General features: G+C 48.4%; 1 protein-coding gene across 1 annotated transcript in view; it reads right to left on the reverse strand.

Moving 5' to 3' along the window:
* The window catches only part of LOC121045697 (sodium-dependent low-affinity dicarboxylate transporter 1-like), a 73,624-nt gene that overhangs the window by 21,990 nt on the left and 32,838 nt on the right, over window positions 1-18,796 (reverse strand). The window contains exon 6 of the mRNA XM_040498810.1: window positions 1,348-1,422. Coding sequence (XP_040354744.1) covers window positions 1,348-1,422 — 75 coding nt within the window. The remainder of the gene's footprint in view (window positions 1-1,347; window positions 1,423-18,796) is intronic.

The following is an 18,796-nucleotide window of genomic DNA, read 5'->3' on the forward strand; positions in this document are numbered from 1 at the left end:
AGACGGTCAGGGAAATAATAGAAGCAGACTTGATAAAACAGTCTGGAGCACAATGTGTCAGCGTTGCCTCCATTGACCTGTTAGACAAAGAGATAGCCTTTTTGCGAGCGACGGTGAGGCGCGGGATTGGCTGAAGTAAAGCGGTGTGAGTGTATACATGTCCCCCTCCCCCTATTGTTCCAAAATGAACAGTTGAAGTAGCGTTCCGTGTTGTCTGTCTTCCTTTTGTCCTCGTCTTAAGCGCCATCATGACGTCAAATTCCCAGCACCAACTAGCCCAACAATCTGCATTTACCAAACCCCTCTTCCCCATTTCCTCTCCTCCCTTCTCCCTCCTATGTTATCCTACCCATTTTTCCCCTTTTCCTTCCTCTCACTCCCACTCTATTTCCATATTTCTCCCTCCCTCCTACTGTACCCTTCCTCCCCGCTTCCTCTCCCTGCCCCTTCTTTGGTCATGTTACACCAATTGAGTTTCTCCATTCCTTTCTCCTCCCTTCCCTCTCCCTTCTTCTCTAAATCCTCCCCTCAGCTTCCTACAGTGCCCTCGCCCTCCCTGGTTCCACAAGGGATAAAAAATATTGGGTCTTGTTACATTTCCGGTGATTCGACGACGGAACGGTTGTTGAGGAAACAGAGTCTCGGCTGCTATATACAGACGTGGGCTCCCCCCAAAGCAAAAATAATGATAAAAAGGGTACAACCGAGGGTGCGCAACAACCTTATTAGGATGCCGAAATGTATCCCGATAACACGTGCCACAGAAACGTTACAGACTTCACTGACGCAACGACTGTTAAATGTCTACCAAACAATTGAAACGATTCCTGCTACCACTGCATTCCATGCATTGAAAGTAAAGGTTGCTGCCATTTATTTTTACGAAAAAAGAAAGAAGACATTACGTTGTTACGGGAACAGTAACTTCGTAATTGTGTAACTTGGGAGTTTAAGGGCTACGCAAAGGTATCGATTGAAGCTAGATGTAGCTTAAAAGGGCAATAAGGTGGATTTCGAGATCGTATTTTTATGGCGCGAACTCAATGCACCATCCTAAGTATCCTAAAAAAAAAAAAAAAAAAACGACAATCACGCGTGGCGTTTTTCGGCCTTAAAAACGCCACCAAACACCGCGACACGCTTTTTTTTTTTTTAGATATCTAAGAAAAACGTGTGTGCCGCTGTGTTTGATCGCCTTTTTAAGTGCTAAAAAGGTCACGCGTGATATATATTTTGGGTTTCCTAGAATGCTTATGGTGGCATGGGTTGAGTTCGCGCTAAAAAATATGATCTCAAAACCCACTTTATTGCCCCTTGAGTTGTGCTACGAATTTTGGTCATACTTACGTTCGGGGCATATTTTCAAGCTTCGTCTTTACCTTTTCCTTCACCTCTCTCACGTCCACTCTTAATTGATTTTCACTGCATTGAAAAAACAAAAAACGGATTAATAAAAAAAAAAAAACACTTGTCAAACTTAACAAGAGGAAAACCGATGTTCCTAGTAGAAGTGGATAGCGGCACCGTCAAAACGTCTTGTTCCGGAAAAGACAGTGCCATCGCCGAAACGTCGTCATCAGCTCGTTTCGGATGTCCACGTTTTATTTCCATCAATTTTTGCATTAACGTCTCGTGATGAATTAATATTTCTTTCTTTTTTCAGTACTTTCTGGACAACAGTCGCTTTGAGAAGTTGCGGGACGAGTTAGGAAGACATGTTCAACAATCCCATGGCTGTTATTTTGCTAATACGCTGAGTAATTACGATCCTCAAAAGTTTTGGAGCTATTGGAGGAAAGAGGAAAACAAAACCCGAATTCATGTTGACATTACGGTGGTTGCTGATGACACAGCGATCGCACGTCATTTTATTGGTTACTTTCAGTCTGTATTTTCTGACACTGAAACATGAACCTGAAACCTGTATGTGGTCATTCCTGAACACTGATTTTATATCTAACTCAATGCTATTAAATTAAAAAAGAAATCCTCTTGGTCTTGATAGGTTACAAAATACCTTTTGCGTCGTTTCGTGGAGTGCGTAGTTCACTTTTTAACGGTGATTTTCCGTGCCTCATTTTTGCCCGGTGTTCTGCCGAATGATTGGCTCCTCGCACGAGCTGTGCTGCTGTTCACAAAGGGTGACCGCTTGTCTCTAAGCAGCTACAGGTCAATTTCGCTGACATGTACATACGTCGTCTAAGCTGTTGGAACATGTTATTTCTATCATGATCAGTTACTTTCTCAGTAAAATAATTTAAACACAGAGTTTCAACATGAATTTCGGAAAGGATATTCGACAGTGACTCAGCTAGTTACCGCAGTACATGAAAATTCCGCCTGTTTTGGATAAATCCGGCCAGATAGATTGTATTTCTCGACTTAATTCGGGCTTTCGATAGAGTACCACACGGGAGGTTGCTATATAAATAGAAAATTATTGGTCTTGACCTAGCCATATTAAAATGGATCGACTCGTATTTGCATATATGCTCACAGATGCTAGATGTGAATCTCTGGTACCTCAGGGAAGTGCCCGGGGGCCGCTATTGCTATTAATCGACGTGATATTACTTTTAGTTATGTCCCGATTGAAGCATGCGACTCTTTGCGGGCGATTTCGTATTATTTAAGAATATAACATGTACTGACGATGAAATTGAACTGTATACGAGTTTACATTATATACAGGACTGGTGCGGCCATTGAAAAGTGCCCTTAGATCTTGAAAAAACTCTCTCTTAGAATCACGAATACAAAAAAGCCTCTTTCTTTTCAGTGTGATACTAGGAATTATAATTTCGCTGAGTTAGGTCACTACAAGTATCTTGGGCTGACAATCGACAAGCGTTTAAACTGGTCAAGACAGATAGATAACATTACATCTGCTGCTTTAAGAAAGCTTGGTTATGTTAGGCACAAACTAAAGAATGCACCCATTAACGTGAAATTATTAGCCTACAATACCCCTGTGAAAACTAAACTATACAAGCATACTGTGGGATCCTTTTATTAAAAAAAGACTCAGATAAGCTTGAAAGTGTTCAAAGGCGGGCAGTTAGATTTATTTACAGTAAATTCTAGCGGTCCGTCTCTCGTTCTTCCCTGGTGCAAATGAATAACATTGCATTGCTGCAGGAAGGAAGGAATATAGCAAGGCTTAAGTTTCTGTTTGTTCTTGCAAATGGCAAGCCCTCTACTAATCGCAACGCTTATCTGAAACCCATCACCACTCGACAGACGAGATATCACCAGCCACATTTACTCACTCCTTACTTTTGTCGCACCAACCTTTTTTAATTTTCCTATTTTCCAAAGAATAATGTCTGGAATTTCCTTTGTATTGAGGAACAAACGTTCTCTTCTCATTTGTTTTTGTTGCATTTTTGTCTAAGATTGCGTGGTGTATTTTGTTTGTAATGCGGACAATATATTTTGTTTCATTAACTTCTGCTTGGATTGTCATGGTCTGCAGTATGTTATAAATAAATAAAAAAACTTCTGTTAAATTTGCTTTGTTTCTTTGGTTCTTATAGTGTCCACAACTGGCAAATGTTTCTTTGATTAACTTTAATTTTATACTTGATATGTGTGCTCTATACCCTTTTTCACCTTGCTTAGGTGAACAGATTTCGGTTTGTTTTAGTTACTCAGCCGCCGTGTATGTGCTCCAATATTTACTCATGTGTAGCGTTACATATAATAATTTTTTTTTGTCTTTACGATTTGTTACAAAAAAGTGAAAGCCGTTTACAACTCCCTGTAACATCGAATTAGAGCGCAGTTCTTGAGGAGGAGGAGGGAAGGGTACTGGAGGGGGGGTCAAGTGACCTGGGGGGTCACGTGACCTTGGGGGGTCACGTGACGATGCCGATGATGCCATCAGCGACGTCACTGATGACGTCATCAGTGACGATGACTATGCGGATTCCAATGACGTCATCAGTGGCGCCACTGATGACGTCATGGGAATGCCGGTGACGTCATCAGTGACATCACTGATGACGTCATCAGTGATGATGGCGATGACGATGCGGATGCCGGGGACGTCATCAGTGATGATGACCATGACGATGCGGATGCCGGTGACGTCATCAGTGACGTCACTGGTGACGTCATCAGTGATGATGATGATGGCGATGCGGGTGCCGGTGACGTCATCAGTGACGATGACGTCATCGGGGAGGTCACGTGACCTCGGCGGGGGGGGGGTCACGTGACCTGGGAGGGTGTCACGTGACCTCGGGCGGGGGTTGTCACGTGACTTGGGGAAGGGGTCACGTGACCTTGGGATGACCTTGGGGGGTCACGAGATTTTGGAATGACCTTGGTTACGCCGACGCCGACGCCGCTCAAGCCGGGAACGGGCCCCTAAGAGCTGCGCTCTAAAAAATACAGGAGGACACTCAAGACTGCTTAAGAACGCGTAATACAGCGGGTGAAATGTTTTCGAGTAATGTAGTGCAGTACTGCAGGGCCTGGGGCGAAGTGGGCCACCGACAGGACGTCTGCCCGCACCCGGACACAAACCAGTGTCCGAGATGCGGGGAAAAGGTGACCCCGGAGGGCCGCGAATGTCAACGCAGGTGCAAGATATGTGACCAGTCATATGAGACGGCGAGCAAGGAGTGTAAAAGAAGCCTCAAGCTTGACCCCCTCCTCTACACGTGAGAGAGAAGAACGCCAGTGGAAACCAACAAGTGACGTGGAACGCCGACACCGGGCAAAAGGCGCACGAAGCAGGGGCATCAACGCTGGAGAGGGGTCGAGGAAGCCGGCTGCGATGGGTTGACCACACGACTGGAAGAAAAGACGATTTCCCACAGCTGTAAAGAGGGCGAGGGAACAAATACGATAAGAACTGTGAGAAAATGATTGAGAAACTCAAAAGACAGAATGGGGAATTACTTAGGCGGCTGGATGAGATCGAGAGAAGAGCTGAGGCGAGAGAGCAGGAATTAAAGAGGAAGCTGCAGTAACTGATAGATAAGATGCCCGGACAGTCGGTCCAAAGCCAACCAATGCAGCAGAAATAGCAGGATGCACGAGTATAGGTTGTGCACGGACCGGAGGAGACGATCTCCGCGGGGTCTGGCGATAGTGAGTCGGCATCACCACCACTGAAGCGGAGGGCGCGCGTTCCGGCGCGAGCGAGAAGAGAGGCGCGCGAGGCAAAACCCGTTAGCGGGGACGAAGAGAGCTTCGTGACGAAAAACATGTTGAAGAGCGCGATCACGGTGTGCATGGAGAGGATGTTGACCGTGTTGCAGAGCCGCTGCTCTAGACTGGCACAAGGCACGCCAGACCCGTTCGACGCCTGGGCGCACTACACAAGAGTCACGGGGAACATCACACGACCAGAGACTGAGGATATGATCAACGAAGATGGATCGGAGCCGTAGTAAGTACGTCATCTGGCAGTGGAACTGGCTTGGTTAACGCAAGAAGGGGGGAAATCTGCAGCAGTACGTTAGCACCAAAAAAGGAAAGAGCACACCCGACGTTGTCGCCGTCCAGGAGGGTGGGGCATGGCCAAGCTCTCCGGCTACAGGGCATACGGTAAGGATGCCAAGGAGAAGACACGGGTCGCGACGCTAGTCAGAACAAACCTACCCGTCATCGAGCACGACACCGGGATCTGGACGGTGAACCAGGTGTTGATCGAGATCATGTCCAACACGAAGAGGGACGGGCGCAGCGTCTTTGCGCTCAACGTCTACAGCAGCTCCGCCAAGCGTCACAGGTTCGACGGACTCTTCCGGGCGACTCTGGAGATCACAAAGCAGCAGGCCCTCGTGGTGGTCGGTGACTTCAACGCGCCGCACCCGGACTGGGGGTACCTGACGTAGACTGTGAAAGGCAGGAACCTCTGGCATGACGCCCATGACGGTGGACTGACTCTGATTACTGACCCAGATCAACCCACCAGGAGGGGAGATGCAAGGCACAAGGACACCACGCCAGACCTAGCATTCCTCCGGTATGTGAAAGGACCGGAGTGGATCAACACATGGGGGAAGATCTGGGCAGCGACCATTTCGTGGCGGCGGCGACGGTCATAGCCGGCCCGGGGAAACCGAAGGGCAGGATTAGGATTAGGATTACGGAGTGGGACGCCTTCAGAGGATATCTAGAATAATTTGAGAAAGAGGACATTGAGAACATCGAATGAGTGGACGGAAGAGGTAAGGGCCTGCGCCGAGTACGCGACCAAGACCGTGAAAGAGGAGGCGAACGTGCTGACTGCAGACAGCAAGGTCCTGCACATGTGGGAGGCCAAGTCCAGCATGCAGAGGAGGTTGAGGATCCAGAGACACAAGCACAACGTTCGGCGTAAGATCGCCAAGTAAAGTAATGAGATTGAAGCCCATGCCAACAAGATCACCGGACTGGAGTGGCGAGACTCCTGCGACGGCTTCGACCACCAGCTTGGCGCTCCGAAGACTTGGAACATCGTTCGGCACCTCCTCGACCCAGGCGGCACCAAGACGGCCCAGAAGAACAAGATGAGCGATATCCTCTGTTGTCATGAGGGGACCGAGGGCAACCATATGGAGGAGATCCGCAAGAGGTACATCGGGGACAGCCCACCCCGAGTTCCCACGGAGTACGACGGCGAGAGGAACGCGGCGTTGGACGTGCCCATCACCTAAGCGGAAGTGAGGGAGGTCCTGCTCAGACTCAAGATCAAGTCGGCCTCGCGTCCCGATGGGGTGACGAACAAGATGCTCCGCAACTTGAGGGATGGAGCCGTTACCGGCATAACGCGATACATGAACGCGTGGTGGGAGCGGGGCTCTATTCCCCAGCAGTGGAAGACCGCCAAGGTGGTAATGATCCCCAAGCCGGGCAAGAGGCCGCAGCTGGACTCTCTTAGACCCATTTTGTTAACTTCCTGCGCGGGCAAGCTCATGGAGCACGTCACTCTAGGGAGGCTGAACAGGCACATGGAGGAGATGGAGCTCTTCCCGCACACCATGGTCTGCTTCAGGTCGTATCTGTCCACTCAGGACGTGATGCTTCGCCTGAAGCATCAGATAGTGGATGGAACGGGGAGCTCCCCCCTCTACACCAGACAATCGTGGTCCTGGACCGGACCAAGGCCTTCGATAACATTATGCACGACGCAGTCCTCGACAACCTGAGGGCGCTGGCCGTGGTCAAGCGAACGTATAAATACATCCAGGACTTTCTGAGTGGGAGGAAGGCGAGATTGGCGGTCGGCTGGGTCGAGTCTGAAGACATCTGCCTTGGGGGAAGAGGAACGCCAGAGGGATCGGTGATGTCCCTGTACCTCTTCAACGTGGCGACGATCTGCCTGCCCGCGAAACTTGCGAAGTTAGCCGGACTGCAGCACATCATCTACGCCGATGACATAACGCTGTGGGCGACAGGCGGCAGCAACGGCTACATAGAGGAAGTACTGCAGGAGGCGATCCGGGTCGTAGAAGAGTACGTAGCTCCCAGGGGACTTGCGTGCTCTCCGCAAAAGTCCGAGCTTTTGCGGCGGGAAGGGGGAGTTGAACATCGAACTCTTCGCGCAAGGGCACCGCATACCTAAGGTCGAGAGCACCAGGGTGCTAGGCCTGCCCATACAGGCAGATGGAAAGAACAGGGAGATTACACAGGCCGTGGAAGGGACGGCCTATCAGGTCGCCCAGCTCATCGCCAGGATCTCCAGCAGGAACTATGGGATGAAGGAAGGCAACCTTACGCGCATTATAAAAGCTTTCGTGATGAGCCAGCTGGCGTACGTGGTTCCCTTCATGATACTCGGAGCGGCCGAAAAATCCAAGCTGGAATGTATAGTGCGGAAAGCATACAAGCGAGCCGTAGAGCTGCCGGACTCGACGCCAAACGAGGAACTGGCGGCCTTGGGGATACACAATACCATCGACGAGCTCATCGACGCTCAAAAAACGGCCCAGCTGGCAGGGGTGGGAGCGCGACTGGCAGGCACATCCTCAAGAGCCTTGACGTCTGGTAGGAGACGCAGAGAGGCGAGAAAGTGGACGTTCCTTTACACGTAAGGAAGATGCTGCAAATTTCCCCCATCCTAAAGCACGTGCATCCCGTACACGACGTCAAGAGAAGGGAGGCGAGGGCCCATGCCCCGGGAAGAACGTTAAAAGAAGAGGAGGGAGCCGCGTATGTCGACGCGGCCGAGTACAAGGGAAGAGGAGCCATGGCAGCGGCGGTGGTGAATGGTGACGGACAGCTTGTCGCGAGCTGCAGCGTGAAGACCGACGACCCGGAGACGGCGGAAGAGGTGGTGGTGGCACTCGCGCTAAGCACGCCCGGCGTCAGGACAATCGTGTGTGACAGAGCGCGGTTCGCAACTTCGCCAAAGGTAGAGTGTCGCCTAAGACTCTGCGCGTCCTCAGGGGTGCGACGTGTTTCGATGAAAGGGAAAGATCGAGACTCGTGTGGACACCGGCACACGCGCCGCTTCGTGGCAACGGGGAGGCTGACGACGCGGCGCGTCCGGGCCGGCAAAACGTCTGGGGCCCCCGTCACGTTGTCCGGGAGAGACAGGCTGGTGACCTTTAGAGATATTCTCGACCACTACCCGGACGGGAGGACGAGGTTTTGCCCCGCGCACTCTCGCTGAACAAGAGACAGTCTACGGTGTGGAGACGTCTGCAAACGAACACCTATCCGTGTCCGGATTTACTAAATCGGTGGTACCCGGACAGATACACGGGCGCGTGCAAACTATGTGGGCAGAGAGCGAACTTGCGACACGTGGTGTGGGAGTACAGTAAGATAGACAGGGGCGCGTGCGCGAATAAATTACTGACGCAGCTCAGAGATGAAGAGAACTGAGACACCACTCTGCTCCACTCGGACCCTCGCATCCAAGTCTGACTGGCCGAAGACGCCGGCGGGGTCCAAAGTATTTGAAATCGGGCGGGTAACTTACGCCACCTAGAAAGATTTCTAGCGGCCAATAAAAAAAAAATAGTTTGTTAATACGCTGCGAACGATCACGATTACACAGCAAACCTATGTACATCGCGGACAACACGAGTACCACCTATTGCACATCACCGACATATACACAAACACAACTATCTTACACAGCGCCCGACACTTCCTACTCAACGTGCTTTTCTCCCCGCGGCGTATATAAGCTTGACATGTCGGGTGAGCTCTTGGGTCGCTGACCGATACAGATTTAAAGAAGAAGACACAAAAAAAGGCGCAGTGGACAGCCGTATGTAAGAACTGTTTGCATTTAAAAAGCACGAAGAAAAAATTTATAACGTTAGTCCGTTGCAAAAAAATAGCGACCTATTAACAATATATCTTAAACCGGTAATGAAAAAGTTCAAATTTTTGTTACTTTTATGCTCGACCAGTGTTATGAACAGTCCGACAAGCTTGAATCAGATAGAAAAACAAATTATTGAGGTTTTATCGTTATGTATTCAGTAATAAAGGGAAATTATCCTCGCGCAAAGCATTTTTTTATATATTCTTGAGAAGGACCTCCGCCGAACACTTCACTTCCGCTAGTTGCAGTACGGGAGCAGACGCCTTCACTTTTGGAGCTTTTTGATGCAGTTTGTTGTCGTTTGTCGTGTCGGTGTCGAGTGGAGCGGCGGGGCCTGGTAGTTTGTGAGCGGTGTTATTCGTGATCACTGGTGTGGCGCTGATACGTCTTTTTTTTTTTTTTTTTATACTGCCACCAACCCGAACTTTGAGGATTCACGGGCCCGTAGCACTGCATTATGCTGAATCGCGAGCTTCTTCTCTGTTGACGTCGTTTTCCTGGTACCACTCGTGGATACTGCAAGCGTTTAAACAGTGTTCATCGTCTCGCCTACATCCCCGGTGACGTACTCGACCTGTTGAAACTTATCTTTTCCGTCATTTTGAGTACGCAAGCAGTTATCTCGTTGATCTGGTTTCGGTTATAAAAGCAAGGCAAAACGCTCGTAGTCCCCACCGTCAGTACACGTTAAACATCTTCTAAACTTTGACACCGGATAACTGGATGAACGAGGATTTATATTTACTTCAGAGGTCACTCTCGCCGCTTCCTCACCGTTGAGCAGCAGGATCAGCTGGCGACAAGCCGCGGATGAAAGGCTTGAGCATCAACAGCCCAAGTCCACTCGGTGCCGATGCGGGCGATGCGGGTTGCTGTCAACCGTTAGGCCAGCACAAACAGTGACCGTTCCAGCTCTTCGTCATGACACGGTGTTGCAGAGAGCAGGGTAAAATACAACTACACGGACCACCGAAGCAAACGCACTGTTATCGTAAACCTTGGCTTGTGATTGCGCATTTGTAGATCATCTTATTCGTTTTCCTGGAGAGACGCAAACGAAGGGCGTAACAAAATCGCTTGCAGATTCCGCATACCTCGCAAAAGCATTTACCCAGTCACCTTACGAAAACCATGAAACGCGGAGTCCGTACCGTCCTGACTTCCTCTCTCTTTTACCTGCTTTAGAGCAGTTAGTACCTGCTACTAAAACTGAAGCTAGCCGCAGTGCCAGAAGGAAAAGGGACCAAGTTGGGAAAGCTTGCTCGCTCTCCCCAATTTCTTAACTCTCAAGTGATTGTACCATATAATAAATGCACCAACGCCTCTTCCCAAAATAAAGAAAAAGCACTATGTTCACTACGTAAAAGATGGTCTTAGTTCATTCATATGCGGGCAGGCAGGAAATCTTGCCGTAATTTATTCACACCGCATGATGAGTGCAACAAAGTTACACGAGATTTACAGGAAAATATCGGTGGTGACTTAAGTTTCCCTGAAATTCTGCATAACCGGTCGTTTGCAGGACCGAATCATCTACTCGAGCGGGGTGCGTTGCTGTGCAAACACGTCGCTGTGGAAACGCAGTCCAATAACACGAAGCATAAATCGGCAGATTTAGGACAGCCATCCGTAGTCCATTGTTCAATTAAAACGACGTAGTTTTGTTGAAAACGCCCGCAGCTTTTTACTCACGGTATGCATCGGGAATAATCCAAATTTTGAAACGGAACGAAGAAAGATTTACTTTTAAAAACGCTCGCTGAGTCCTCCCGGACCAGCTGGACCGGATCAGTTGACGATGACGGGACTGAACCCGTTGAACCTCAACGCAACAACAACCAATTTGAGCTCCGTGTTAGTGTGGGTTTCCACATCCAAGCACCGCACCACACACCACGAACGTTTCAGCTCTTTGTCGCATCGCCATGTGGCACCAAACAGAACGAGATCGCCGAAGTCAACGCAGCGCTGTCGTGAACCTTGGCTTGTGGTGGCGCATTTGTGAACCCTGTGACTCCCTTCGCTTTCAAAGCCAACACGACGTTTACAAATGATACTTTCCGTCTTCCGGGAACATCACAGGGGCACTTCTCCGTTCACGTCTTTGCGACATATGCTCGCAAACCGACGAGCAGGGTGTTGGAGCGAAATGTTTTTCGTTCCGTTTTCATTTTCGTTCCATACAAAAAAGTTCCGTTCGGTTTCCTCTCCGGAACGAAAAAATAATGCTCCGTAACGGTTCGTAACGGTTTCTTTCTATAAAAAAAAAAAAAAAAAAAATCGCAGCAAAAATTAAAAGGAACGTGACGTTTATTTTTACACAAAAATAGATAATTCAGGTGCTCTAGAGGAATCTGCGGAAACGACATTGCTTCTGAGGTCATGTTCATTACCTTGAGAATGAGATCATGATCAAGGCACCGAGCATGATCTCAGAAGCAGCACGTCATCAAGTGTGCTCGGTGAAAGGCAAGACCTCTGGTCCGATAAAATAAATTTCAGCGCCGAGAAGGCCCTGAAGGCCCATAGGGATGAAGAAGTACATTTTGCAACAGAGTCTCAGACTGCCGTATCTGTAGAAAAACAAAAGATGGACTTCTACAACGCCGGGTCACAAACTTCCCGCGCTTGCCGTGATGTGTTGTCTGTCTGTGTCGTCCGGAGAAAGCATGGAGGGAGAGGGCGCAAGAGCCAAGGAGAGCATTGCGAGCGTGTGAAGGCGTCGCGCCACCGCGCTCTCATTGGTGGGAAGCAATGGTGCCTTGCGTCATGTTTTTTGTTTCTCGTTGTAGTTTTTGTCTTTGTTTTTGCTATGTTTGTTCGCCCGGAGTTTAGACGCGGGGGCGATGCTTGTTTTCTCTTTAATTATGGTACAAACCAACGGCAGTCTCTTCGCTGCGTGAAACGAATTACTGAAATACCTGATATTTTCCCTTGAACCGAAAACCGATAAGAAAATTTTTCGGTTTCACTCCGGAACAAAATAATAAATAACGTTTCGATTACGTTTCCGTTCCGCCAAAAAATATCGTTTTTTTCGTTTTTCGTTTTTGGTTTTCGTTTTGTTCCGATACCCTGCCGACGAGCGTCTCGCGTCCCGTCAAACCAAAACAATACCAGCGCCATGTTACACGTGCGTTGTTGCCAGATTTTCTCCGACCAAATAGAAACAACGAAAGCAATCTGCAAATCGGCTCTAGCTTTTAGGGTACATCGGCGTTGCGCCGTGGCCAGATTTTCTCTGTCAGCTCTAACTTAAAGATGGCCTACAGAGGGAGCAACACTCGTATAATGTTTTAATATGGCGGCCACCACGGAGCGCCGAAAATTCCAAGGACGGTGCATGGGAAGCGGCGGCATCAATTCGCTTGCAGCTGAAGGGTTGAAGCCCAAAACGAAACCAACTGCAATGTCACGTGTTCAGGTCGAGGGCACGCTTTTTATATCCATTTTAATTGTTTAGAACGAGTAATTAGACCCATAACTTTATGTGTGGTGTGTAAGAAACTATTGTCAAGACCCCTAAAATAAGTACAAACATAGGCAACAGAGGGAAGTCGCATTGCCATTGACCAGAATCAATGGCAGCGAGTACGGTAAGCGCGGGGTTCTCCCCGTCCCGCGGCATGGCGTAATTGCTTTTGATACATATCTGTCCCCGAGACATGTTTCTTTCCGCGGCGTTTGCCTCGACGGTCCTTTCTAGGTGTGTCCCCAAGAATCCCGGTGCTTCGATAGCCGGCAATGCTGCGGTCATCGCCGTGAGTTTTGCTTTTTTTCGAGGTCGGCTACACGGCTATGCGTGTAGGACCGAACCAAAACACGTTCTTTACAATCTCGCATGATTTTTGAACCAATTATCGGTTACTCAACGTGGAAATATATGGTAATTTGTGTAAATAGCGTGTTTTTCACCCCAAAATACACGGGACCTGCTAACAGTGTGGTGATCAGCGTGAATGTGGCCATCCTAGCCTGTTCGTTGATCTTGCGGCGTCGCCGCGCTCTGAAGGGAAAGAGGTGCAGGTTTTGGCTCCGGCCGAGTTGGTGCTACCGAAACAGAGAAGGAGAGGTCAGCGCTTTGATGCCCCGGCTGCGCACCAGAGATGAAGTCTACTTTCGAGAGTGTCACCAAATCAACACTCATCCGTCACAACTCAGGCCACATGCAACAAGTGCCACAGAGAAACTTGCCTGTAATCCCGAATTCCTCTCCTATATAAAGAAACATATAAAGAATGTGTCTGGATCAAAGTGTTATCAAGTGACGGTTTTAACTTTCTTATTGAAAACTTCTATTTTCTTCCTCTTTTTGACCACAACAGTTTTATTGACCACTTTAGAAACCTTGAAAAGAACATAGATTTTCCAAGATACCGCGTTCAAATATACGGTGATTTTAACCTCCCTGGTATAGACTGGTCATCTAACACTACCAGTGGAAACTCGCTAACGATTAACAAAGCAACTTTCTTACATGATTTTATCCGGTTTAACGGTTTTTGTCAGTACAATCAGCTGACAAACAACGTAGGGAACGTTCTTGAAAATTTCCTATCCAACAATCCTATAGAATGCTTCGATTCCGTCAGCGATGCCCTAGTACGCCCAGATATTTTCTATCCCCCGTTTCTTTTTTCTTTTTAACATTTGCGTGACAAGTGTATTCGCCAGTATTATCCAAGATACAATTACTGTGCCGGTGATTACATGGGACTGTACTGGTTTCTTAGGGATTTTGACTGGTCGGCAGTATTAAATGACGAAAATGTAGACACTGCGACAGACACTTTTACTGATATTATTAGGAATGGAATGCACATGTTTATTCCGAAGCGAAACGTGAAGCACTCAAGGCATCCTTCTTGGTTTTCGAAAGAATTGAAATACTACACACATAAAAGATACACTTTCATAAATTGTTTCAAAATAATGGTTTGAAATTATAGTAGACTTAGTTCGGTGTCTATCGGAAACTTGTAAAAAAATTGCTGAAACATGACAAACGGGCCTATAAAGCTAAAATCTAAACTTTTCTCAACCGAAAACCAGAGGAGTTTTGGAAATTTGTCAAGCAGCACACGCGGGAAGTAGTTAACACTTTATGTTTACGGACTGACACTGGTTACACATCTTCTCCTTTAGAAGTCGAAGTTGCAAACCTTTTCCAAGGACATTTTCAACAGTGCTACTCTTCAATTGTATTTTCAGGTAGTGCCGAAGTGAACAATCTAGGTTGCCAGGATTCTTTGGCAATCGGTCATGTTGACACAGATGATATTTTAAAAGCAATAATGAAACTAAAGTCAAAGTTGTCAGTTGGGATAGATATGATTCCAAACTTTATTGTAAAGGGTTGTGCGAATGTCATAGCTCCTCTTTTAGAACACATGTTGAACCACTCTTTGAGAACTGGCGTTTTTCCAGCCTCACGGAAAAGGTCGGTTGTTGTTCCGATATACAAGGGTGGCGATGTGTAACGTAAAGAACTACAGACCGATATCTTTATTGTGTGCTTTTTTAAAGGACTTTGAGATGGTATTTACTGGCATGTTCCCTATTATTTCCGACCGAAGTTTAGCAATTTACAACACGGCTTTTAAAAGGGTCGCTCTGTGTAAACTAACCTGCGTTCGTTTCTTGAATATACATTTTTTATAGTTCATTCCCATGGCCAGGTCGATACATGTGTATTTCGACATGACTAAGGCTTTTGACAAAGTGAACCATACTTTTGTTTTGTATAAATTATTCTTGTACGGAGTATCACTCGGATTCTTGAGTTGGTTCAGGACCTATTTGACTGAACGTCAGAGCACTGTTATGATTTCAGACAGCTATTCTGATACTTTTAAACCCTCAAGGATCGAACTCTGGGGTTCCTCAAGGATCGAAGTTGGGGCCTCTTTTATTTCTCGTCTTCGTAAACGACCTGGAATTGTGCGTAAAAAATTCACACTTATTAATGTTTACTGACTACATCAAGATCTTTATGAATGCACCGTCATCCTACTACGGCAGTCTTCTACAAGCCGATATACTACGTGTATAGGAGTGGTGTTCTGAAATTTTTTTTGCGTCTTAATCCAAGCAAAACAAAAGTTCTGTCAATGTCTCGAAAACGCAATATATTATCTTACAATTACGTACTCCAGTCTGTCACAGTCGCACGAGTCGCTGTGGTTTGTGACCTTGGGATCTTTTTTGGTGCCACACTTTCTTTTTCTTATCATGTCACACAGATTGTCTCCCCGTGCTGGGTTTATTATCTCGCTTATCTCGTGACTTCAAGAATCCTGTATGCATTGTTCGTTTATTTTCTTGTCTAGTACGTACTAAACTTCAGTTTGCTAGTGTGATATGGAACTCGCTGACGGCCTCTGATGCGTCACGAATAGAATCCGGCCAGAAACGGTTTTTTCGCATTGTGTACGACAGGCATTTTAATAAAAGGTGTTATTATGATTGCGAATATATTCTTACCACTTTAAGCTTCCAAAATTTATTGACACGCAGACTCTAACATGATATATTATTTTACACAAGGGGATCCACGGTGAATGTAATGCTGACATGCTAAGCTCTGTACATTTTCACGCGCCTGCTCGCGTCTGTAGAAAGCACTCTTTATTCTACCCGTCCCCGAAGGACACACTCACACCATTAATTCGCATGCAAATTTCAGTGAACGACTTAGCGTCATCATCTTTTGATATTTTTGGTGACTTTGCTTCCTTCAAGCTTGATCTTGACATACTGCTGTACCATGCCTAAAACAATATCTCATTGAGTTTATTTTTTTTGTGTATGTGCTATAACATCAAAACCTCCTGGTTGTTCTGGGGCACTAAAGAAATAAACGATTATTATTATTATTATTATTATTATTATTATTATTATTATTATTATTAATATTATTATTATTATTATTTTCCATCGGTTCTCCTTAGCGTTCTTATCTAGGTTGTCTGGCTGCGTCTTGTCATATGAAAAGGGAAACAGTCGCACGGTTTCGAGGAACCGCTCCATTGGGGAACGGCATTGGTGGAAATAGGGATAGCAGACGAAACGAAACAACGTTACGCTCCTTTCGCAACGTGAAAGGCGCGCGGAGAACCGGCTTGCGCGTTACCATGGCATCGCAACGTCACCATCTACGCCAGCTCCCATAGGCTGCTTTCTTCTGCGGCGAGGAGCGGCGAGCTCTGAACCGCGCAAGGACCTGTTGGCTTGGGTGTGTTGTCAGGCACGCCGCTGAAGGCGAAAACTTGTTTTAGTCGGCAGCCCGCGGCGGCCAGCGCCGAGCGGCAAGCGTCCGCGACCATAGGCGTAGACTACGGGGGAGCATCGGGGCTCGTGCCCCCCATGGTGAGATCCGGGGGGCGGGGGGGGGGGGGGGGGGGGGAAGGGGGAGAACAGAGCCCCTCCCCCCCCCCCCGGGCCCGGGCCATGATCCTTACGAGACGCTGTTTACGTGCCATGTCACGAGTTTCTAGTAGAGGCATGTAAACAAATTAATACACACATTGCCTTTATTGACGAAATACATGAAAAATAAAATCCCAGCGTGTTTCCGGAAGGGGGGGGGGGGGGTGCTTTTCCGATAGCGGGGAAAAGCACCCCCCCCCCCTCCCCCCCCGTGAAAATGGAAAGTCTACGCTGCTGTCCGCGACGCTAAGGCCTGGTTCACACTTGCGAATCGGCGGGCGAATCTGCAAGAATTCGGCCGTCGAAAGTAGCGTTCACTGTGCATTGCCGCGGCCGATTCCGCTTCGGCGGCAGCGGATTAGCTGTAAGTGTGAACCAGGCCTAATGTGGTCGGGCCTTTAGGCGCCCGTTTCCGGCTTGAGTGGCGTCGTCGTCGCCGTCGGCATAACCGCGCGTTGCATTATGGGACGCTTCCCATATTGACGTCACACGTGACGTCACGAGCGTTACGAGTGACGTAACGTGTGACGTCACCCTCGTGACGTTACACAGCGCCTAGATTTAGCAAAATTCCTGCTAAATTTAGTGAAAAAGTTTGCCGCTAAATTGACCGGAGAAATTGTTCCGCTATATTTAGCGGGAAATTTGGCGAAAATTTCCGGGTAAATGGGAGGGATGGGTACGGCGGGGGGAGGAGGGGGCGGGGCATATCTTCCTTTCCGTACCCTTCCCTCCTCCCTCTCTTTCTCAAGAGCTGCGCTCTAATTCGGCATTACAGAGAATTGTAAACGTCTTTAATTTTAGAGCGCAGCTCTTAAGGCCTGACCACACTAGGGTGAACGGCGCCGCCGGGCGGCACCGCCGTCCGGCATCCCAACGCGAGGAGCCCACATTAGCCTCCGTTTCGCGGGCATCACTTGACAACACTGGCTCTCGCAATCGCGCGCGCGCGCCTCCCGTCAGATTTCCCGCTCTTTCGTCGTCTGCTCCTCATTAGATAGTTCCGTTTCGGCCTCATCTTTCGCATATATCAGCATCAAAACCGCACTCGCTGCCTGGTGTCCATAATGACTTGCTGATCAGCGTGAATGTGATTATCCTAGCCTGCTCGTTGATCTTGCGACGTCGCCGCGCTCTGAAGGGAAGGAGGCACAGGTTTTGGGTTCGGCCGAGTTGGTTCTACCGAAACACCGAAGGACAGCTCAGTGCTTTGCTGCCCCGGCGGCGCGCCAAAGATGAAGGCTACTTTCAAGTGTCACCAAATCAACACGACATCCGTCAGAACATAGACGACATGAAACAATTGCCACTGAGAAACTCACTTGTAATTCCGAATTCCTCTGCTCTAATTTCCCAGTGGTTGTTCTTCATTATCTAGGTAGTCTGGCTGTGCCTTGTCATATAAAAAAGGAAACAGTCGCACAGATTCAAGCAACCGCTCTATTAGGGAAGGCATGGGGGAAATAGGGATAGCAGACCGACACAAAACAACGCTACGCCCTTCGGAACGTGAAAGACGCGCGGAGGACCGGCTTGAGCGTTGCCATGACATCGCAACGTCACTATCTACACCACTTCCCATTGGCTCCTCTCTTCTGCGGCGAGGAGCGGCGATCTCTGAACCGCGCAAGGAGCGGTTGGCCCTGCGGCGCTGTACGTCGCGCCACAGAAGCCGAAAACTGGTTTTGGTCGGCAGCCGGCCGCGCCGACCGTCGCGCCGCAGGCCTCAACGACGCCAATGTGGTCGTGCCTTTAGGCGCCCGTTACCGGCTTAAGCGGCGTCGCCGTCGCCGTAACCGCGTATTGCATTATGGGACGTTTCCCATAATGATGTCACATGTAACGTCACGTGTGACGTCACGAAATCACTCGTGAAGGTTACGACGAAAGTCACGACCTTCAAAGTGAAGGTCACGACCTTCAAAGTGAAAGTCGCGGCCTTCACGAACGACGTCACGTGGGTCACGGTTGACGTCAGGAGGAGGGATGGAGGTGGAAGGGAGGAGAATGAGAGGAGGAGGAGAGGGAACGGAGGAGGAGGAGGGGCTTACCCTCCTCTCTGTACCTTCCCCTCTTCCTTGTCTCCTTTCA

The sequence above is a fragment of the Ixodes scapularis genome, unplaced genomic scaffold (genome assembly GCF_016920785.2).
Source record: "Ixodes scapularis isolate PalLabHiFi unplaced genomic scaffold, ASM1692078v2 PGA_scaffold1__304_contigs__length_218370807, whole genome shotgun sequence".
Classification (NCBI taxonomy): domain Eukaryota; kingdom Metazoa; phylum Arthropoda; class Arachnida; order Ixodida; family Ixodidae; genus Ixodes; species Ixodes scapularis.